General features: G+C 45.2%; 1 protein-coding gene across 2 annotated transcripts in view; it reads left to right on the top strand.

Annotated features, from left to right (window-relative positions):
- The first annotated feature begins 14998 nt into the window (after positions 1 to 14998).
- wwc1 (WW and C2 domain containing 1) overlaps positions 14999 to 23405 on the top strand; it is a 59847-nt gene continuing 51440 nt past the window's right edge. For both annotated transcript variants that reach the window (XR_008724280.1, XM_055643336.1), the window contains exon 1: positions 14999 to 15647. Coding sequence is in view for 1 of the 2 variants with exons in the window: in XM_055643336.1 (XP_055499311.1) it covers positions 15490 to 15647 (158 nt within the window). In the remaining variant the exon portion in view is untranslated. The remainder of the gene's footprint in view (positions 15648 to 23405) is intronic.

Below are 23405 nucleotides of genomic sequence, written 5' to 3'. Positions count from 1 at the left end.
CATCTAACTCCCTCTTAAATATAGCCAATGACTGGCCTCAACTCCATTCAGTGGCAGAGAGTTCCAGAGATTTACTAAAAATGTTTTTCTCATCTCAGTCCAAAAGGATTTCCCCTTTATCCTTAAACTGTGACCCCTTGTTCTGGACTTCCCCAACATCGGGAACAATCTTCCTGCATCTAGCCTGTCCAACCCCTTAAGAATTTTATACGTTTCTATAAGATCCCCCCTCAATCTTCTAAATTCTAGCGAGTACAAGCCGAGTCTATCCAGTCTTTCTTCATATGAAAGTCTTGACATCCCAGGAATCAGTCTGGTGAACCTTCTCTGTACTCCCAAGAATGGCAAGAATGTCTTTCCTCAGATTTGGAGACCAAAACTGTACACAATACTCCAGGTGTGGTCTCACCAATACCCTGTACAACTGCAGTAGAACCTCCCAGCTCCTATACTCAAATCTTTTTGCTATGAATGCTAACATACCATTCGCTTTCTTCACTGCCTGCTGCACCTGCATGCCTACTTTCAATGACTGGTGTACCATGACACCCAGGTCTCGTTGCATCTCCCCTTTTCCTAATCGGCCACCATGGGTATGATGGGCTGAATGGCCTCTTTGTGTCGTGTTACTGTATATTATTCCTAAAGCTTTATCATCTTGTTCTAATTCTTTCAGAGACTTGTGTGTTTACGCAGTGTACCAGAGATGATGCAGTATGCTGAACCAGTCCGATCTTAGCTTTGACAAAAAAAGTTAAGGGGCCTGTCCCGTTTTCACGACTTAATCCAAAACCTCTGCCGAGTTTAAAGGACCTAAAAAAAAAAAATCAAGATTTTGGTAATCTACGAACTCCTTCCACGAATATGCTCACGAACGTGAGTGACAGAGGCCACGTGCTGATGTTGACTTAAGGTTTTTTTTATCACTCATCATTTTTTCTTCTGTCCAGCTGCCGAGCTACAAATACCCACGAATATTTACGAGTACCCACGACTGCCTACCACTACCCTCACGGCCTACTACGGTCTGCCCATGAACTAACTACGAGTAAAAAGTTGCAATTTTTTTCATGCCGACAATTTTTTTTACATTTTTTTATCGGGCTGCAAAAAAACGTCCCGACCTACCTGATGCCCCGAGTACCTACGGCTGGCATAACGAGCCGCTACGATATATCTACGAACTCCTACGGACTCGTTACGAACATTCTGCAAGTTTGAATCAAGGCGAAAACTCGGGAGAATTCGTGAATTACCTCGTGAAAGTGGGACAGGCGCCTTAAACATTCATGATGATTTAATTATATTTTTCTCTTTGGCAAATGATTTAAAAAAAAACTATCGCGCAAGGATCAAACAGCAGTGCTGGCCTGAATTTCTGGATCATTTTCTTCTTAAGAAAGAAAATTCCCAAACATATCTGCCTTCATCACGTTTAAACTGTCTCGGATGCTTGCAACTCAGGTTGTTTGTGCAGGAAATAAATTATATATTCTGCTCTTGTTCAGTTCTTTTTCAGAAAAGAAGAGATTCTTTTCTGAAAAGGTTCGCTTCTCGGCTAGCTCTTTCAAAAGTCCAGGCCTCGGTTCATGCAAATAGTTTTACAAAAGAGTGGTGATGTTTTTTTGTTTTTTTTGCGTGATAAAGAGGAACAATGCATCGCACCGTAAAGTTTCCCGGCTGCGCAGTCTTGGGGTTTTGTTCCGAATGTATCAGAATAGCCTCATTAAGAAAGTGCTCCATTCAATGTGTATGTGCCACATGATGCAATGGGACACAAGGGCTTTCTGTTTAATCCATGATGTATGCAAAGCGCACCATAACATGAACAGAGGGGTGCCATCTGGGTCATTGACTCTCTGCTCTATTTTAAGTTCTTGACAGAATCTGATGCTTTTTGTGTCGCGCTGACCTCCTGCGGATTCATTACAACTCACATTTTAGCATTTCTCCTGGGCATTGACAGTGGCTTCCAGCAGTCTCACGTGGGGAAGCCATCACTTTCATTGGTGAATGGAAGCAACGTTATCCCCTTAGCATGCATCTGTGCACTGTAAATGGGTCGATTGTAATCATGTATTGTCTTTCTGCTGACTGGTTAGCACGCAACACAGAGATTTACACCCCAGTGATATGAACATTGACTTCTCCAATTTCAGGTAGTCCCTGCTTTCTCCCTCCTTCCCCTCCCCTTCCCAGCTCTCCCACAGCCCAATGTCTCCGCCTCTTCCTTTCTTCTTCCCGCCACCCCGCCCCCCCCACATCAGTCTGAGGGGCCTGTCCCACTTTCACGACCTAATTCACGACCTCTGCCGAGTTTGCCCTTGACTCATACTCGCAGCATGGTCATCACGAGGTCATAGGAGGTCATAGGTAGGTTGTAGCATGTTGTGAAGCTGGTCGTAGGTACTCATGGCATCAAGTAGGTCGGGGCGTTTTTCTAGAAAAACGTCCACGAGTAAAAAAGGTCGTGAATTAGGTAGGTATGTTACAAAACTTACCTTCAGCGGCGCTGCAATTCTGCCACTGTCCATGTGCGCGATTTTTGCGCGTTTGAGGGGGGGGTGGGGGTTAAAACAGGGTTTTTTCCCGACCTGGTCCTGCATTATATTTTGTTGGAGTGCAAGATGTTTCTAAAGAATCGTTCCTACGGCCGTTCTGTGTGTTTTAAAAAAAAATTCACCGGACAAGTTAATCGCTGGAATAATTTTAAAATCAGCTTCTGAAGCCGTCAATGCCTTCAACTGGGACGGATTTTATGGAGGACCAGCTAAAAGAAAGTTTATTTTTATGTATAAAATAAACCAGTTTATTTTTATATATAAAAGTGTTTCTTAAGATGTATTTAATTCACATTTTAAGTTGCGAAACGGTGATTTTTTCCCCCCGAAGAACTGGCAGTGTATTTGCTGCCGATATGGGGGACTAAATTTGTCGCTTCCTGAACGTTCTAAATGGTTCCGTTCCAGAAAATCCCACTCGCAAGCTGATTTAAATGGCCATTAATTTACAGGTAGTAACCATTAAATTCCTTCCATTTGGCCCATAAACCCATGACAATGAGATTTTAAAATTATGTTATATTCTGAATTCTTGTGTGAATGTTATTTGGACACTTAGGCTATTTAAAAATGTTAATCTATTCTTAAGAAATGGATAGATATTTAAATCTAGTAATTGAATTTTGTAATTAGCTACAATTAGGTAACTAACTAATTATATGCTTTAATTTCAAGTCATCTAAGTAAAATTGTTTCATAATTGTTTCAGAATGCTTCAATCTATAATAACTGAAAATGTATTTCAGTTCTCTTAAATTTTAAGAAAGTTATCGGCTTTTAAATGTTCTCGATCACAGCTTTTGTGTTAAGTCAATGAAAAAGCAATGGGGAACAAGATGCCAATTTCCGAGTATGAAAATGGCCATAACTTTTTTAATACTGAAGATATGAATTAGGTGTCAAATTAAACTTATTTTTATATTTTTTTTCTATGGGATAAATTAAAGACTTGATTTTTAAAATCTCAAAATTTTGTAACATTGCTAAATTAGGTCGTGAAAGTGGGACAAGCCCTTGAAGAAAGGCCTGTCCCACTAGCATGTTAAGCTGGAAAGAGTGCAGAGATTTGCGAGGATGTTCTGACCCACTCCTCATTAATATCGAATGCTGCGCTTGTATGTAGTAACATACTCTGTGGTGGGACATCAGGTTGGAGTAATTACTCCCAGCACTTACCTGTGGAACAAAGGAGGACCTGGCTTGGGGGGGGCAGCCGTGAGGTAGGGTGGGGGAGGGGAGGCCCGAGGTGGGGGAGGGGGCAGAACAAAGGGGGAGCTGGCGAGGGGGTACTTTGTAAGTGCCCTTTATGGGTGACTATTGTGTATGCAAGCAAGGAATTTCACTATTCCTATTCTTTTCTGGTTGGAGGAAGCAAGCCAACAATCTGACTGCCCATTCATTGATGAAGTTGATGCCTCGCCACTCCACTGGGGGTGAGGAATCACCTGACATGTGTGGGTTGCCTCCACTGGCAGAGATCCAGCATCAACTGCGAATGGCTGAACAACCTGGAACTCTGGCTGAGAGAGATCCCACGGGAACACCCTGTAGGGTTTTCAATCTCCAGTTCTCATAGCACTACGAATGGAAATGTAGATATTTGACACTCCATTAATTTAAAAGAGGCAGTGTTTTCCTCCTTTTGAGCACGGGGAACCTGGGTTCGATCCTGACTATGGGTGCTGTCTGTGCAGAGTTTGCACGTTCTCCCCGTGACCATGTGTGGTTTCTCCGGGTGCTCCAGTTTCCTCCCACATTCCAAAGACGTATGGGTTTGTAGATTAATTGGCTTTAGTAAAAATTTTAAATAGTTCCTTGTGTGTAGGATAGTGCAAGTGTACGGGGATCGCTGGTCGGCACGGACTCAGTGGGCCGAAGGGCTTGTTTCTGCACTGCATCTCTCTAAACTCTAATTATCCCCCTCACCTTTGTTATTCATGCACCTGTCTAAATGTCTTTTAAATGCTGGTATAGTACGTGCCTCCACTAACTCCTCCGGCAGCTTGTTCCATATGCACACCAACCTCTGAGTGAAAAGCAATGTCTTGATTTTAAAATATCATAGTTGCTTTTAAAATCCTTCTTTGGCCTCACCTCTTTGCATCTCTGTAAATTCCTCCAGGTGATGTCTGGGCTTTGCTGGCTGAGGCAAAGATCGTAGCTGGGAAATTGTTTTCAACATGTTATAGCCATAATGCATAGTGCCATAATACGAGTCAAGATATAAAGGATAAGCCTGGCGCCAAAATAATTGTGTATTGGACAAAATAACAGCACGGGACATGGCGGCATTAGCACTCACTTATGGGTAGGGCAACCTCTGGTAAAGGTCACATTGACAGTTAGGCATAAACATCTGATAAGTGGTGTTCAAGCTGCTCCTCCCTAAAGTAACTGCATGAACTCCCTCAGAGTGATACAGTGTGGAAACAGGCCCTTAGGCACAATGTTCCCACATCGGCCAACATGTCCCAGCTACACTAGTCCCACCTGCCTGCACTTGGTCCATATCCCTCAAACCTGTCCTATCCATGTACTTGTCTAACTGTTTCTTTAATGTTGGGATGGTCCCAGCCTCAACTTCCTCCTCTGGCAGCTTGTTCCATACACCCACCACCCTTGTGTGAAAAAGTTACCCCTCAGATTCCTATTAAATCGTTTCCCCTTCACCTTAAACCTATGTCCTCTGGTCCACGATTCCCCTACTCTGGGCAAGGGACTGTGCATCTAACCAATCTATTCCTCTTCTTCTTGCGTATGGCGTATGGCGTGCACAGCCTAAAGTTGTAGGACAACTTGTTCCATTTGATCTTATTTGATTGTGCACACCGGGTTGATTGCATTCGTCGAAACAGGGCGGACCACTTGAAGGTTGCAATCTTCCACCCCATCTATTCCTCTCATGGTCTTATACACCTCTATAAGATCAACCCTCATCCACCTGCGATCCAAGGAATAGAGTCCCAGCCTACTCAACCTCTGCCTATAGCTCAGACCCTCTAAACCTGGCACCATCCTCATTCATTTTCTCTGTACCTTTTCCAGCTTGACAGCATCTTTCCTATAACGTTTCTGACACCATGTAGGAAGTGATCAGACTCACACATAGTGATTAGAATCCATAGTCATTTATTAGCAACTCTGCGGAGGAAACACAAAGTGCTTTCGTCTCCATGCATTCAGCTAGTCTAACTGGAGAGAGAGAGAGGAGAGAGCTCCCTAATAAGCATGTGGACGGACCAGTAGTATAACAGTGACATAAGGAATGTGCAGCAAACATAATCTATGCTGTAACATATATATAGTATTGACACACTAATCTACAACGGTGCCCAGAACTGAACACAATACTCTAAATGTGGCCTCACCAATGTCTTATACAACTGCAACATGTCCTCACAATTGCTCTGCTCAATACGTTGGCTGATGAAGGCCAATGTGCCAATAGTCTGTTTGATCACCCAATCTACCTGTGACTGAATGAATGCTTTACTGTCATGTGACAAGTCACAGTGAAATTCTTTGCTTGCAAACCGTTGCTTACCGGGGGTTGCCGTCTGGAGCCCGGAGTGCTGGACCTGCTGCACCGACATCCTGGAGCTGCGGTTTGCGGAGCTCCCAGCGCGGGCGGCGCTGATGGACAGCGCGGGGTCCTGTGACTCTGCCCGGCTCGGCCTGTGGACTCAGGAGCTGCGGACTCCGGCAGCGGGAGGCGGCTGATCAGAAGGTCCGGGCCGCTGAGGAGGAGGCTGCTCACTGTCGGGGTTCGGCGTCGGCGTTCCACCAGCCCGGCGTGAGGGCCTGAACATCGGGCCACCCGGGGCGGCGACTGCGGGTGCTCGGAAGGCCCCGACCACGGATGAACACGGAGGGGAGGCTGGCTGGACTATGGTGCCATCCTCACCTTGGTGCCATTTATGTTATGTTGTGTCGTGGACTTTCTGTGTTTGTGCTTTTTTTAAAATTCAATTTCAATTTTATTTTTAATATGTTTTATTATTTATTTATTATTTAAAAAAAAAAATTTATGATACTGCCTGTAAGGGAAATTCATTTCGTTGTCTCAAATTGAGACAATGACAATAAATTTGAATACAATACAAGTTCCACGGTATGCAATAGTCGCCCAAGTACCCCCCCATCCATTCCCCCTTTGCACTTCCCCCCTCCCCCACAACGGCCCCCCCTCGCCAAGTCCTCCTTCGTTCCTTCGCTCGGCAGTGACGTCCTTACTTCACATGTCCTTCGGTCACCGTCATCATTGACCGCCCCCTCCAACCTCTACACTAACGCTGCCGGGTCCTCTCCTGAGGTCTCCGTGGCACCGATAGGCGCTGATAGATCTTAAGTGGTTCTACTTGTGCACTAAATGCAAACACAGCTGCCTATGGAGAGTTAGACCTGTTTTGTTTCAGAGTATGTTTTCGATTAAGGGATTTGTGTTAATTACTCTGGCAACTTTGGTACTCAAATTAACTATTAAAGAGATGAGGCTCATTCCTTATATGAATAGTTAATGAGATGTCAAATATTGACAAATTATTTTATAACATGGCTTTTATTCTCAGTCTCAATCTAATCTACTTTTTTGGTCCCGACCCAAAATGTCCCCTATCCATGCACCCTGACCTACTGAATTCATCCAGCACTGTGTTTTACTCAAGATTTGCAGCATTCACAGTTCCTTGTATCTTTATATTCTGCTTTTTATCCCTTTCTATATTATTTACCGGTGATTTTACCCACTAAACTATCTTTTCAACCCAGGCACTGTTAAATTAATGATCCATCAAAATGGATGACTAAGGAGATACTGTGCATGAAGGAACTGCAGATGCTGGTTTAAGTCGAAGGTTGACACAAAATGCTGGAATAACTCAGCGGGACAGGCAGCATCTCTGGAAAGAAGGGATGGGTGACGTTTCGGGTCGAGACGCTTCTTCAGACTAAGGAGATACCATGTTTATCCCCCCTACCCCCAACCAGTCTGAAGAAGGGTCTTGACCTGAAACGTTGCCTATTCCTTCTCTCCATAGACGCTGCCTCACCCGCTGAGTTTCTCCAGCATATTGTGTCTACCTTCGATTTTACCAGCATCTACAGTTCTTTCTTAAACATAATATAAATCTAAATGTGCAGACAAGAACACAGAGAGCAGGTACAATTACATGCCTTGCCACATCAAAGCTTGACTCAAGTTGGACCTCGTGTTAAAACAATTTTTACTCCGGAAAATAAGAATGACAATTTTGTTCCAATTGTAAGCCATTTCTGGTCCAAGTTTGTCTTCCTTCCATATCTCTGTAGATTTGAGCTCTGCAGGAATGTGACTAATTGATCTTTGAAAGTACTAATAGAAATGCTGGGGATAAAAACAGCAGCAGGTACAAAGACAGTAATAATCAGGTCAATCACCTTTTATCAGAAATTGCTGCAATATCTACTTCCATCCGCCTTTAGATGTTCTCGATCTAGATAGTGTGCGGGGTAAAATTCTCTTCCTTTCCTCTACATTTTTTTTAGCCAGTAATTATAAATTTATGAGCTCTTGTTACTCTCAGTTGTCACCAGATACAGCTTCTCAGTGAATATTTCATGAAACTTTTCATTATTTTAAGTATCCTCATTATCCCCCTCAGTTATTTTTATCTGCCCAGTTTCTGGGATCAGAAAGCCAAGTAGGAATAGCGAGGAGATTTGTTCGCATAGTTGAACTATAAGGCACTGCCTTTGTATATTAGAAGCTGACACACAAGTCAATTTTAAAATCGAATTCGAGAAATACTCAAAGGGAGAAAAATAATAAGGACTGTGGGAAAAGAGCAGGATGAATAGCATTCATTGAATATTTTTGCCAAAGACTTGGCAAACTCTCAAAGGATAAAATGGACAGCTTTTGTACCATTCTGTGATACTAAATATTCCCTGATAACTGGTGACTGTATCCATGGTTTCATCCCAGTAAGCTTCCTTTTCTTCGTTTCCTAAATCCTAGTGCTGTCCTTGCGATTCTGTGTCGTAGCCATTTAATATTTTGTGAAAGTTTAGCATGATTTCTGTATTTTGAATTCCACTGGTTCTGGATGTTCTTCAATATCTGAACTTCCATATACGATACCCCAGGAGGAATACTAATCTTCCAGCAGTCATAAAACCCCAAAATATATGAAACATGAAATTAAAGTGACAAGTGGAAAGGATTGGGGATGTGCAAAGATTTGGGAAGGTGGAGAGGGGGAGTCAGTCTACTCCACGACAGAAGGGGGAGGAGTTATAGTTTGATCGCCACAGGGAAGAATTATTTTAGTTTAGTTTAGTTTGGAGACACAGTGCGGAAACAGGCCCTTCGGCCCACCGAGTCCACGCCGACCAGCGATCCCCGCACACTAACACTATCCTACACACACTGGGGACAATTTACAATCTTTACAAAAGCCAATTAACCTACAAACCTGCACGTCTTTGTCGTGTGGGAGGAAACAGGAGCACCCAGAGAAAACCCACGCAGGTCATGGGGAGAACACACAGGCAGCACCCATGGCCAGGATCGAACCCGGGTCTCTGGCGCTGTGGGGCAGCAACTCTACCGCTGCACCATCGTGCCACTCCTGTGGTGTTCTGTACTGAACCAGTCTGTTCTAGCAAAGAGTAGGAGTAAACGGGTCCTTTTCACAATGGCAGGCAGTGACTAGTGGGGTACCGCAAGGCTCAGTGCTGGGACCCCAGCTATTTACAATATATATTAATGATCTGGATGAGGGAATTGAAGGCAATATCTCCAAGTTTGCGGATGACACTAAGCTGGGGGGCAGTGTTAGCTGTGAGGAGGATGCTAGGAGACTGCAAGGTGACTTGGATAGGCTGGGTGAGTGGGCAAATGTTTGGCAGATGCAGTATAATGTGGATAAATGTGAGGTTATCCATTTTGGTGGCAAAAAAACAGGAAAGCAGACCATTATCTAAATGGTGGCTGACTAGGAAAAGGGGAGATGCAGCGAGACCTGGGTGTCATGGTAAACCAGTCATTGAAAGTAGGCATGCAGGTGCAGCAGGCAGTGAAGAAAGCGAATGGTATGTTAGCTTTCATAGCAAAAGGATTTGAGTATAGGAGCTGGGAGGTTCTACTGCAGTTGTACAGGGTCTTGGTGAGACCACACCTGGAGTATTGTGTACAGTTTTGGTCTCCAAATCTGAGGAAAGACATTCTTGCCATAGAGGGAGTACAGAGAAGGTTCACCAGACTAATTCCTGGGATGTCAAGACTTTCATATGAAGAAAGACTGGATAGACTTGGTTTATACTCGCTAGAATTTAGAAGATTGAGAGGGGATCTTATAGAAACTTACAAAATTCTTAAGGGGTTGGACAGGCTGGATGCAGGAAGATTGCTCCCGATGTTGGGGAAGTCCAGGACAAGGGGTCACAGCTTAAGGATAAGGGGGAAATCCTTTAAAACCGAGATGAGAAGAACTTTTTTCACACAGAGAGTGGTGAATCTCTGGAACTCTCTGCCGCAGAGGGTAGTCGAGGCCAGTTCATTGGCTATATTTAAGAGGGAGTTAGATGTGGCCCTTGTGGCTAAGGGGATCAGGGGTATGGAGAGAAGGCAGGTACGGGATACTGAGTTGGATGATCAGCCATGATCATATTGAATGGCGGTGCAGGCTCGAAGGGCCGAATGGCCTACTCCTGCACCTAATTTCTATGTTTCTATGTTTCTATGTTACTGAAGGTACTCCTCAGGTTGAACTGTATTGTTCAAGATGCTCCGCCGTTTGAGGAGCATCCTCCTCTCCAAGACCGTCCACCTCCCATTAATCCAACCTCGCTCCCAGGACAGAGCCAGTCTTCCTGATGAGTTTATTCATCCTAGTGGCGTCCGCAGCCTTCGTCCTACTGCCCCAGCACAGTACAGTGAAAAAGATGACGCTGGCTACCATCAATTGGTAGAACATCTGCAGCATTTTACTGCAGACGTTGAAGGGACGGAGCCTCCTCAGAAAGTACATCGGCTCTGTCCCTCCTTGAACAGAGCCTCGGCATTCCTGGACCTATCATCTTATCTTGGCTTCAAAGATTTGTGAATCCGTACATCCAAGTCCCTGCTATTATAATTCTAACATTACCAGTTATATTACTTTGCTGTATTGTTCTTCCCATCTTCTCACACTCACATTTAATTGCATTAGTAATCCACCTGCCCATTTCACCACTCGATCAAACAACCCCTCTACTGCTACACAAACCATCTTCTTTTCTGAAGAAAGGTCACAACCTAAAACGCCATCTGTCCATTCATTCCACAGATGCCACCTGACCCACAGAGTTACTCCACCACTTTGTATTTTGGTCTTTTCTAGGGGCACTTGCTAAGTAATCCTTCAGAATTCATCGTGCTCCCTGTTTACATAAAAACACTTTCTTGTTCCTACTTATATTTTTGATTTTGACATGTATGCATGAGGCAATGTTTTCAGAGAATGCTGCAGCATGTAAACAGGACATTCAGATTTAAGTTTAGGTTTATTATTGTCAAGCGTACCGAGGTACAGTGATAAGCTTGATTTTGCATACTATCCAAACAGATCAGATATCAGTGTACATAAATACAATCAAGTCAAACTCAAATACAATGGGTAGATCAAAGGGTAAGAAACAGGATGCAGAATATAGTTCTCAGCATTGTAGTGCATCAGTTCCGCAGACAAAGTCCAATGTCCGCAGTGGGGTAGAGGTGATTCGGACAGTGCCATAGCTTATCAAAGGTCCATTCAGAAACCTGATAACAGAGGGGAGTAAGCTGTTCCCAAGTCCGGTGGTGCGCGTTTCCAAGCTTCTGTATCTCCTGCCAACAGGTGCAGAGAGGAGGAGGAATGACCGGGGTGGGGAAAGTATTTGATATTGTTGACCCGAGCTGTACTCGTGCACGCTGACTCAAGCACCATTCCATATTAATCCCATCGCCCAGTACTTGTTTAGAGTTCTCTTTCATGAAGTAATTTCCCACAAACAGGCACTTTGTGCCCTTTTCTTTGTAAGTCAGCACCTCCAGTTCGTCGTGTCATCATTTTTTACTGTGCTGTGAAATAGCAAGCGTCATAGAGTCATCCAGCACGGAGACAGGACCTCCCAATAAACTGAAGTGGGCAAGTGAATTATTGGCATACGTACCAAAATGGAACAATGAAATTCTTCCTTGGTCCACGGCGACCAATGGAGACTGAGAACTCGACAGGACTTGAGTATAGAAATTGGAAGGTGATGTTGCAGTTATGACATTGGTGATGCTGCATTTAGAGTATTGTGTTCCGTTCTGGGCACCATACTATAGAAAAGATGTCAAGCTGGAAAGAGTAGAGAAGATTTACAAGGATGTTGCCCGGGCTAGAGGGACTGAACTATATGGAGAGGTTGAGCAGGCTGGGACTCTATTCCTTGGAGCGCAGGAGGATGAGGGGTGATCTTATAGACGTGTATAAAATCAGGAGAGGAATAGATTGGGTAGATGCACAGAATCTCTTGCCCAGACTAGGGGAATCGAGGACCAGTGGACATAAGTTTAAGGTGAAGGGGAAAACATTTAATAGGAATCTGAGGGGTGACTTTTTCACTTATAGGGTGGTGGGTGTATGGAACAAGCTGCCAGGTAGTTGACGCAGGGGCCATCCGAACATTTAAGAAACAGTTAGACAGATACATGGATAGGACGGGTTTGGAGGGGTATGGATTAAACGCAGACAGGTGGGACTAGTATGGCTGGGACATGTTGGCCGGTGTGGGCAAGTTAGACCGAAGGGCCTGTTTTCACACCGTATCATTCTATGACCCAATTATAGTGCTGCCTGACCTGTTATGTTACTCCAGCACTTTGGATTTTATTTTTGGAGAGCAACATTAGCAATTTCATGTATCTACAACTGAAGAACACGAAGAACTCTGAGGTGCTGCCCATCCCACTGAAATACTCCAGCACTTGTGTGTTTTATTGTAAACCAGCAGCTGCAGTTCTTTACTTCCACATCCAAAGAAAGAGAAGGACTCGAAATGCTGCCAGGCCTACTGAGTTACTTCAGCACCATGTCTCTTATATGTAGGAAGGAACTGTAGATGCTGGTATAAATCGAAGACAGACACAAAAAACTGGAGTAATTCTGCGAGTCTGGCAGCATCTCTGGTGAAAAGGAAAATGTGATGTTTTAGATCGAGTCCCATCTTCAAACTAATTTTTGTCACACATAAGCATGCTTTTTCATCAGAGATGCTGCCTGACCCGCTGATACTCCAGCAATTTTTTTGTTTCACACCAGCATCCGTTTTTCTCCAGAGATGCCGAGTTACTCCAGCACTGTATCTATCTGCAGTTCCTTGGGTCTACATTGGAGTAGGAGCAGAGTCATGGGGGTGCTGCCTGACAGGCTGTGTTACTCCAACAGTGCTTATCTGCAGTTCCTTGTGCTCACGTTGAGGGGTGGGAGGAAGGAGACACCTTGTGTATCTTACTGTACACCAGCCACCTTTTGCCCAGAAATGCAGAGTTACTCCAGCATTCTGTGTTTATCTGCAGTTCCCTGTGTCTACATGGGAGGGGGGGGTGGGGGGGGGGGGGGGGTGCTGTCAGACAGGTTGAAGTACTCCTACACTTTTTTCAAGAAGGAACTGCAGATGCTGGAAAATCGAAGGTACACAAAAATGCTGGAGAAACTCAGCGGGTGCAGCAGCATCTATGGAGCGAAGGAAATAGGTAACGTTTCGGGCCAAAACCCTTCTTCAGTCCTACACTTTGTCTCTCTTGTCACACACCCAGCATATTTTTTCTCCTGACCCGCTGAGTTACTCCATCACTCTATGTCTATCTGCAGTTCCTTGTGTCTAAATTGGGTAGGGGGGGGGGGGGGACTGTTGCCAAACCTGCTGAGTTACTCCAGAACTCTATCTGCAGGAAGGGAGAGGAGGGAGGGAGGAGGAGAGGAGGAGGTGAAGGAGGAGAGGAGGAGAGAAGGCGGAGAGAAGGAGAGGAGAGAAGTAGGAGAGGAGGAGAAGAAGAAGGAGAGGGAGGAGGAGAGAAGAAGGAGGAGGAGGAGGGGAGGAGAGGAGGAGGAGGAGGAGAGAGGAGGAGGAGGAGGAGGAGGGAGGAGGAGGGGAGGGGAAGGGAGGAGGAGGAGGAAGAGGAGATGAGAAGGAGGAGGAGAGAGAAGAGGAGAGGAGAGAAGAGAAGGCGGAGGAGGAGAGGAGGAGGAGGAGGAGGAGGAGGAGGAGGAGGAGGAGGAGGAGGAGGAGGAGGAGAGGAGGAAGGGAGGAGGAGGAGAGGAGGAGGGAGAGGAGGAGAGGAGGAGGGGAGGTGCTTTAGGAGCATTACGGTAACGAGCAGTTTGTGTGTGTGCGCTGAGCCGGGCAACGCTGATTACGGACGGCCGCGCACCTGACGGGCTCAACCTGGCTGAGGTCGGGAGCGTGCGCGTGATCGCAAGGTGATGGTGTGGCGGGGGGTGTAGCGTGCGTGTGCCCGCGCGAGAGGTGTGTGTGTGTGTGGGGGGGGGGGGGGGGGGGGGTGCGTGTGCGCGTGCCCGCGAGCTGGTGGGGGGGGGAGCTAATACTCGTTAGAATTTAGGAGATTGAGGGGGGGAATCTTATAAAAACTTACAAAATTCTTAAGGGGTTGGACAGGCTCGATGCAGGAAGATTGTTCCCGATGTTGGGGAAGTCCAGGACAAGGGGTCACAGTTTAAGGATAAAGGGGAAATCCTTTAAGACCGAGATGAGAAAAACATTTTTCACACAGAGAGTGGTGAATCTCTGGACATCTCTGCCACAGAGGGTAGTTGAGGCCACACAGTTCATTGGCTATATTTAAGAGGGAGTTAGATGTGGCCCTTGTGGCTAAAGGGATCGGGGGTATGGAGAGAAGGCAGGTACGGGATACTGAGTTGGATGATCAGCCATGATCATATTGAATGGCGGTGCTGGCTCGAAGGGCCGAATGGCCTCTACTCTTGCACCTATTATCTATTGTCTGTTGTTTATTATCTATGAATCAGCCATGATCATATTGAATGGCGGAGCAGACACGATGGGCCGAATGGCCTAATTCTGCTTGACACGAAGGGCCGAATGGCCTCTACTCTGCAACTCGTTTCTATGTGAGTATGTGGAGCGTGCGCGCGCCCGCGAGCTGGGGGGGGGGGGCGTGCGCGCGCACGCGAAAAGTGTGCGTGCGTGGGGGGGGCGGGGGTTGTTGAGCGTGCGCGTGCCCGCTAGAGGCGTGCGCGTGCCCGCGAGAAGTGTGCCCGCGTGGGGGGGGGGTGTTGTGGAGCGTGCGCGTGCCCGCGAGAGGCGTGTGCGTGCCCGCGTGGGGGGGGGGGTTTGTTGAGCGTGCGCATGCCCGCGAGGGGGAGGGGAAGGCGGGAACGGGGCGGGCACTCACTCACTCGCGCGCCCGGAGTTGTCGGTGCCGTCCGCCTGAGGGGGGGAGAGAGAGAGAGAGAGAGACCGGACCCGAGTGACCGCCATTAACACGCTAGGAACGGGGGCGGGGATACGCCGGGCAACGACTGTGAGTGACGAGGTTGTTGTTGTGGTTGTTGTGAGGCGAAGATCGAGCAAATTCACTCATCACCAGCAGCCGCCTGAGGAGAAACACTCGACCAACCGCCATTAGCGCGGTGTGAAGGGAAAAGTCGGCTTTCGTCAGGTATTATTGGTGTTGTTGTGAGGCGGCGGCCGCCTGGGGTCGAGGAGAAACAGATTGAGCGAGCGGCATTAAGGCGATGAGGGAGCAGGAGGAGGTTGTGTTGTTGTTGGTGTGAGGAGAAGGAGGAGGAGGTGAAGGGACCCCCGACCCGTGAGTGCGGCCGGCGAAGGGGAGCGGCGTTCCCCCCTCTCCTATGGAGCGCACTGACCTGGCCGCCCGCCCGCCACTCGACGACACGCCATGCCCAGGCCCGAGTGCGGCCGCCGCCGCCGACAACTGCTGCTGCTGCCGCCGCCGCCGCTGCCGCCCGGCTGGGAGGAGGCCACCGACCATGACGGCAAACGCTACTACATCGACCACAACGCCAGGCAGACGAGCTGGGTGGATCCCCGCGACAGGTGGGTCCTCTTCCACCACCCCCTCCATCCATCCATTCATTCATTCCCCCCCCCGCTTTCCCTCGGTCGCCCACTGCGCCTGCGCCATACCGACGGTTGCCGGCCCGCCGGCATCGATGCGCCTGCGCGCTGGCCCCGGCCGGCACCCACCCCCTGGTCCGCGCCTGCGCTCTCTACCCGGCCGGCTCCATCCTCCTCCCCCCCCTCACTCCTGCGCAAGCGCGGCATTCCTGCCTCTCCCTCTCCCTCCCTGTTGCAGAGGTCACCACCACAGTTCACATGCTTCACATTCCAGGGATTGTTGGTCCGTGGGAAATCAAAAAAAAAACCCCAGCACGATTGTTGTTGTTTTTTTTACAAAAGGGATGTATTATTCTGCATGAAACAAAACCACTCTGGTGTCCAGGGTGGGATTCTCATCGCTATTTAGCGTCCACATATGGGTGTTTGTTTGTTGTGGTGTTGCTGCATTTAATGTGCCCGTAAAGAAGCAGCGAGTAAGAATATCATTGAAGGACACAAAAGGACACGCGGTGCTGGAGTAACTCAGCGGGTTAGGCAGCGTCTCTGGTGAACATGGATAGGTGACGTTTCACAGAGTGCTGGAGTAACTCAGCGGGTCAGGCAGCATCTGTGGAGACATGGATAGGTGACGTTTCACAGAGTGCTGGAGTAACTCAGCGGGTCAGGCAGCATCTGTGGAGAACATCGATAGGTGACGTTTCACAGAGTGCTGGAGTAACTCAGCGGGTCAGGCAGCATCTGTGGAGAACATGGATAGGTTTCACAGAGTGCGTTCAGCGGGGGTCACAGAGTGGAGAACATGGAGTAACAGAGTCAGTAACTCAGGGGTCAGGCAGCATCTGTGGAGAACATGGATAGGTGACGTTTCACAGAATGCATGGAGTAAGAATGCTCAGTGGGTCAGGCAGCATCTCTGGTGAACATGGATAGGTGACTTTTTACAGAGCACTGGAGTACCTTAGCAGGTCAGGCAGCATCTCTAGAGAAAAGGGATGTAACGTTTTGGGTCGGAACCTTTCTTCGGAATCCTTTCCATGTTCTCCAGAGGTGCGGTGTGACCTGCTGAGTTACTGCAGCACTTTGTGTCCTTTTGTGTATCAACCAGCATCTGTGTTTTTTTTGTTGCTACTTGTATAACAGAAAGTACTGGAGTAACTCAGTGGGCCAGGTGGCAACTGCAGTTTCTTGTTCTAGGTTTGAAGAAGGGTCTCGACCCGAAACATCACCCATTCCTTCTCTCCAGAGATGCTGCTTGTCCCGCTGAGTTACTCCACCATTTTGTGTCTATCTTCGATTTAAACCAGCATCTGCATTTCTTTCCTGTACATCATTGTTCTCATCTTGGTACCTAAGACAATTAACCACTCTTGAGGTCAATGGCAAACCCTGGCCGTTTAAAAAAACATGATGATATACTGAACCTATTTAATGTTTAAGCAGAATGTATTACTAACATCGACATATGCCTTGTAGCTCCCTCTCTTTCAGTTGTGGCTGATCTATTTTTCCCTCTCAGCCCCATTCTCCTGCCTTCTTCCTCTAACTTTTGACATCTTTAAAATTCAAGGTGAAGGTGGGATAAAGTGGATCCGGAGGGGTGGTCGATGGTCGGTATGCACTCCGTGGGATGAGCCACCTGTTTCCATGCTGTATCTGTCAATTCAATTCAATAGGTAGACACACCCAAAGCTGGAGTAACTCAGAAGGACAGGCAGCATCTTCTGGAGAGAAGGAATGGGTAACGTTTCAGGTCGAGACCCTTCTTCAGACAAAATAAGTTCTCCTCTCTCTGACAATTTCATACATATTCAATTCAATAAATGGCGTAGATAATCTTTTCAGCAGTGAAATTAGTTTTGTGAGTTCCGCAAGGATCTGTGTTGGGACTCCTGCTATTTGTGATATATAGAAATGATTTGGACGTAAACAAGTTTAAGAATAAAGGATAGGCCATTTTGGACTGAGATGAGGAAAAATGTTTTCACCCAGAGAGTTGTGAATCTGTGGAATTTTCTGCCATAGAAGGTAGTGGAGGCCAATTCACTGGATGTTTTCAAGAGAGAGTTAGATTTAGCTGTTAGGGCTAAAGAAATTAAGATCGACGGGGGAAAAAGCAGGAACGGGATACTGATTTTAGATGATCAGCCATGATGGTATTGAATGGCGGTGCTGGCTTGAAGGGCCAAATGGCCTACTCCTGCACCTATTTCTCTATGTCACACATGAGTCAACATATAACGGATAAACCTGCTCAACCTCATTCTCCTAAATCTGGTATTTGTCTATTATTGTCATGTGTACTGAGATAATAAAATGTAAAAAATGTTGCTTTGCGTGCTATCCAGGTAAATCATACCATACATGGGTGCATACAAAGAGAAAATAAACTGAGTGCAGAATACAGTGTTACAACTATAGCAAAAGTATAGATAATAAATATAAATTGCAAGGAGCACAATGAGGTAGTCATGCAGATTAGGAATTAATCCCCGGCATATGAGAGGTTCATTCAAGAGTCTGTTAGCAGTGTGTAAGAAGCTGTTGAATCTGGTGGCATGCGCAGCATGCAACAGTCACGGCTAAGCAACCCTGCTTGCCTGAAGAAGTACAGCTTGAACAACACCACCAGCCCAACATTTCTAGGATTAAACAACCCTTTTCTGTGGCATCCCATTCAATAACAATATGAATTATTTCCCACAACTGGAGCATTATGTTGAAGTATGCGATGTTCACAAAATCCAGTGCAGTTACTTGCATGAATTAATTCAACAACACTCCCAAGACATACACGTTTGTAGGTAAATTGGCTTGGTAAATGTTAAAAGTGTCCCTAGTGCGTGTAGGATAATGTTAATGTGTAGGGATTGACGGTCGGTGTGGAATCAGTGGGCCGAAGGGCCTGTTTCCGTGCTGTATGCTCTAACTAAACCAAACCATGTAAAGCTGTTATCACTCTTACCAAGTAGGACAGGACCGGCATGTACATGACAGCAGAACCAACTGCGATTTCCTTGTCTTGGAAGTGTGTCATTTTCAAGTACCAGGTTATTGAGATCCCTCTTATCAAGAATATTGTATTGTCTGTGTAAATAATATTCTGCTTTCTTATCGCTCTGCATTTTATTCTATCTGTCAGTTTTTTGACGTGCTTAACCATTCTATTGCAGACTAATTTTGTGTTCTGACAATTTGCAGTTATACCTCGTGTATCATTAACAAACATGGCTGCAAAACAATTGGTCCGTTCATCGAATGCTGTAATATAGATTCTAAAAAGCTGAGGTAGACACAAAACACTGGAGTAACTCAGACTGAAGAAGGGTCTCGACCCAAAACTTCGCTCATTCCTTCTCTCTAGAGATGCTGCCTCATCTCTTCTTACTCCAGCATTTTGTGTCTACCTTTGATTTAAACCAGCATCTGCAGTTCTTTCTTACTAAAAAGCTGAGGCCTTGGCTCAGATCTTTCTGTAAGTGACTTACGCTAGTGACCACACAGAAACAATGTCAGGAAAATTTGGTCATTTTCAAACTGATCAGACCAAATTTTCCTGACATTGTTTTGCATTAGTTAGTCATGCTTATAGTAAATGTTATGCTAATATATTACCCTCTCTGGCATACTTTGTGAGGCCATTTTCTGTGTTATCCTGAATTCCCTCCTGATGTGTAAAAGTAATAAAGTTATGATTTCTTATCTCATTGTTCAAACGGTTTGACATTTGGATCACAAGACCCCATTTCCTAGCTCAAAATGAGCTTGCAAGAAACATTATTATTTTACTGCATAACTTCTAAAATAAATTGAGTTAAAAGTATGTTTGTTTCTTAATAGGAATAATATCAAATTTGCCAAAGTACCACCAAAGTCCTAGTCCAGATGGTACCATATTATTGGAATTTTACTGTAAAATATACTTCCTCCAATCCACTTAGCTATCCAAGTCTATCTCGTTAACACCAACAATGTTTACTTTTTTTCTGTAACATTCATAAGCTCACGGGTAATAGGATCAGTTTAGATATGCATATCCAGGACATATTTAGTTTTGCAAGAAAAGGCTGGTGAATGGTGTGGGTGGTTCTCTGTTTTTGGAGGTGTGCTGTGCATCCTTTTTAATTGTACACATATTCTGCTGTAAATGTATGTGCCCACTGACACTTTTCTGTTTGTAAGTGCTTTGGAGGTCTATGGGGCATTGGGATATGTCTGTTCTCTTATTCTAATGTTAATTACTTTGATCTTTTCCATTATTTGATTCATTCGCTCAATACTCTGATTTAAAAATGTTAAAATCCTTGATCTGCTACTCTCTAAATGTTAGCTGTGAAAGCTAACTGTTAGCTTTGTTTATTTTTCTATTGGCTCTCACAAACAGTTTCTTGCTAAGGGTTCTCAGGAGATCTGCCAATGTTGGTGTGTGGAGGTATTTGTTCAAGTAGGGTATGCAAATGAAAGGGTGAGATCCTTTATGTTATCCTGCACTAGGACTGGCCAGCAGTATTTTAGCGAAGGTTGATCACGATCGCCCTAATGAAAAAGCTTTATATAAAGCAAGCCTCTAATTTACTTTGTCAGAGGCCTCCAATTTCCCGATTAAAGGCCATTGATTAGTTTTACAAAAGTGGGCATGTGGGACTAGTGTAGATGGGTCAGCATGGCAAGTTGGGTTGAATGGCCTGTTTCTGTGCTGTGTGACTCCATCATTACATGACTTCTTCTTCTTAAGCCCTTTTCTCCTCTAGGGAGCATAGGCCATTGACAAATGTCCTCCATCTCACTCAGTTGTTGGCAGTTCTTTTGAGATCTCCCCAGTTGAGCCCACTCTGACATTTCTGTCTGGACACCTCTTCTACATGGCTTGATGGATTCAATTTTGTTTTCTTGAAAACTTTAGCTTTAGTTTATTGTCATGTACACCAAGGTCCAGTGAAAAGCATTTTGTTGCATGCTATCCACTCAGTAGAAAGACAACGTGATTACAATCAATCTGGCCACAGTGTACTTGAAGGCCCAAAGTAGCTTGGGGCAGGGTGATCTACTGGAGGTGCAACATTTTAATGCTCAATTTTCCAATGTGGTTCTACATTTGGAATTGTTTGATGCAGGCAGCCTTCCTATTCTGTGATCAATCCAGGAGTTTGCAACCTGAAACCTTGCCCTGTTCTTTTTGATACAGTAGTCTGGTCAGACTTCGTCTTGACATATTGATCTGGCTACTGAGGCACAAGTAGAACTTCTTCCACTGGAAGTAAAATAATGAAAGATCACTTGTGCCTTTGGCCGAATAGGAAAAGGGGAGATGCAACGAGGCCTGGGTGTCATGGTACACCAGTCATTGAAAGTAGGCATGCAGGTGCAGCAGGCAGTGAAGAAAGCGAATGGTATGTTGGCATTCGTAGCAAAAGGATTTGAGTATAGGAGCAGGGAGGTTCTACTGCAGTTGTACAGGGTCTTGGTGAGACCACACCTGGAGTATTGCGTACAGTTTTGGTCTCCTAATCTGAGGAAAGACATTCTTGCCATAGAGGGAGTACAGAGAAGGTTCACCAGACTGATTCCTGGGGTGTCAGGACTTTCATATGAAGAATGACTGGATAGACTCGGCGTGTACTCGCTAGAATTTAAAAGATTGAGGGGGGATCTTATAGAAACGTACAAAATTCTTAAGGGGTTGGACAGGCTAGATGCAGGAAGATTGTTCCCGATGTTGGGGAAGTCCAGAACAAGGGGTCACAGTTTAAGGATAAGGGGGAAGTCTTTTAGGACCGAGATGAGGAAAACATTTTTCACACAGAGAGTGGTGAATCGTGTGGAATTCTCTGCCACAGAAGGTAGTTGAGGCCAGTTCATTGGTTATATTTAAGAGGGAGTTAGATGGGGCCCTTGTGGCTAGAGGGATCAGGGGGTATGGAGAGAAGGCAGGTACGGGATACTGAGTTGGATGATCAACTATGATCATATTGAATGGCGGTGCAGGCTCGAATGGCCGAATGGCCTACACCTGCACCTATTTTCCATGTTTCTATCACAAGGCTTCCACTTGATAACATCAGGATAAGTAATTGAGATCAAAGAAGAATAAAGACCAGAGCATTTGTGAGAATCGGGTGAGAACCTGATCTTGGGTGCTGTCTGGAGTTTGCACATTCTCCCTTTTTCTCCCATGTGCTGATAAGAATGCTAGTGGAAAAATGGGATTGGTGTAGAATGCATTATGGTTAGCATGAATGTGGTGGATCGAAGGGCCTGTTTTGTAACTAAGTTGCTGTATTAAGTCTACAGATCTTTTTTTTCAATGCTTATTATTGTTTGAGGCAATTCTTGAGATCAATACAGTACGCTTTAAATATGCTTTTTCTCAGTGTTATAAATCTTGTGCAATATCAAATAAAGATGAAGTGTTAAAGTTTTTTCTAAAAGATTGGTATAAAAGAAAGTGATAACGAATTTTATAAATGAGATGCAATGCATCTGAGATTGGAAAACTGGAAATAATAAATATTATGGATTCAACTGAAAATAATATAGTATAATTTTGAGTGATTAACTTGGCTTCATAATGTAAAGGTAGAGGAATGATATCGTACAAGACAAGGAAGTAGAGCAGCCAGGTGAGATAATAGAGTAAGAAAGTAATGCTGGAAAAGTGGAACTGGAAATATTAGGTGAAAATAAGAGGAATACATGAGATTAACTACATTTCTACCAACATATATTGTGACATATTTGCCCCGGAAAAGAAGAGGTAAATTTCAAAAAAAACTATTGGTTAAAGCAAGTAGCATTAATGTAATAGATATCCATTATTTGACATTTGGTAATGAAAAAGTGTTGATAACCTGATTCTAATTAAGCAAAACTTAGTCATAGAGTGATACAGTGTGGAAACAGGCCCTTCAGCCCAACTTGCCCACACCGGCCAACATGTCCCAGTTACAATAGTCCCACCTGCCTGCGCTTGGTCCGTATCTCCAAAATTGTTCTATCCATGTACTTTAACTGTTTCTTAAACGTTGGGATAGTCCCAGCCTCAACTACCTCCTCTGGCAGCTTGTTCCATACACGCACCACCCTATGTGTGAGAAAGTTAACCCTCAGAATCCTATTAAATCTTATCCCCTTCACCTTGAACGTATGTCTTCTGGTCCTCGATTCCCCTATTCTCGGCAAGAGACTCTTATGCATGTACCTGATTTATCCCTCTAATGATCTTATACCTTTATAAGATCACCCCTCATCCTCCTGCGCTCTAAGGAATAGAGACCCTCTCCCTATAGCTCAGACCCTCTGGTCCTGGCAACATCCTTGTAAATCCTTTCTGAATCCTTTCATGCTTGACAATATCTTTTCTTTACATGGTGCCCAGAACTGAACACAATACTCTAAATGCGGTCTCATCCACTTCGCATACAACTGCAACATGACCTCCCAACTTCTATACTTATGGCTACATGTTGTCATGAAACTTCATGCTGACAATTGTGTATGTGAAAGTTACCTATGTGTCTGTTTATAACTCAAATAATATCCTAGGCATGCATTTTAAAGTAATTTTGGAATGTAAAACACCCGGATGGTAATCTCAGTGCTATAAGCATGTTTTCCAGAGTGAATACAATGTGAATACAAACAAAGGCTTATTGAATCAATGGAATGTGACAAATGCTGTGGTGCAGTATGCTGTAGGGTGTAAGTATCTACCTGACATTCAAAGAATGAAATGTTATT

Source organism: Leucoraja erinacea, chromosome 11, assembly GCF_028641065.1.
Source record: "Leucoraja erinacea ecotype New England chromosome 11, Leri_hhj_1, whole genome shotgun sequence".
Taxonomy (NCBI): domain Eukaryota; kingdom Metazoa; phylum Chordata; class Chondrichthyes; order Rajiformes; family Rajidae; genus Leucoraja; species Leucoraja erinaceus.
This window is presented reverse-complemented; position numbering and strand designations above follow the sequence as displayed.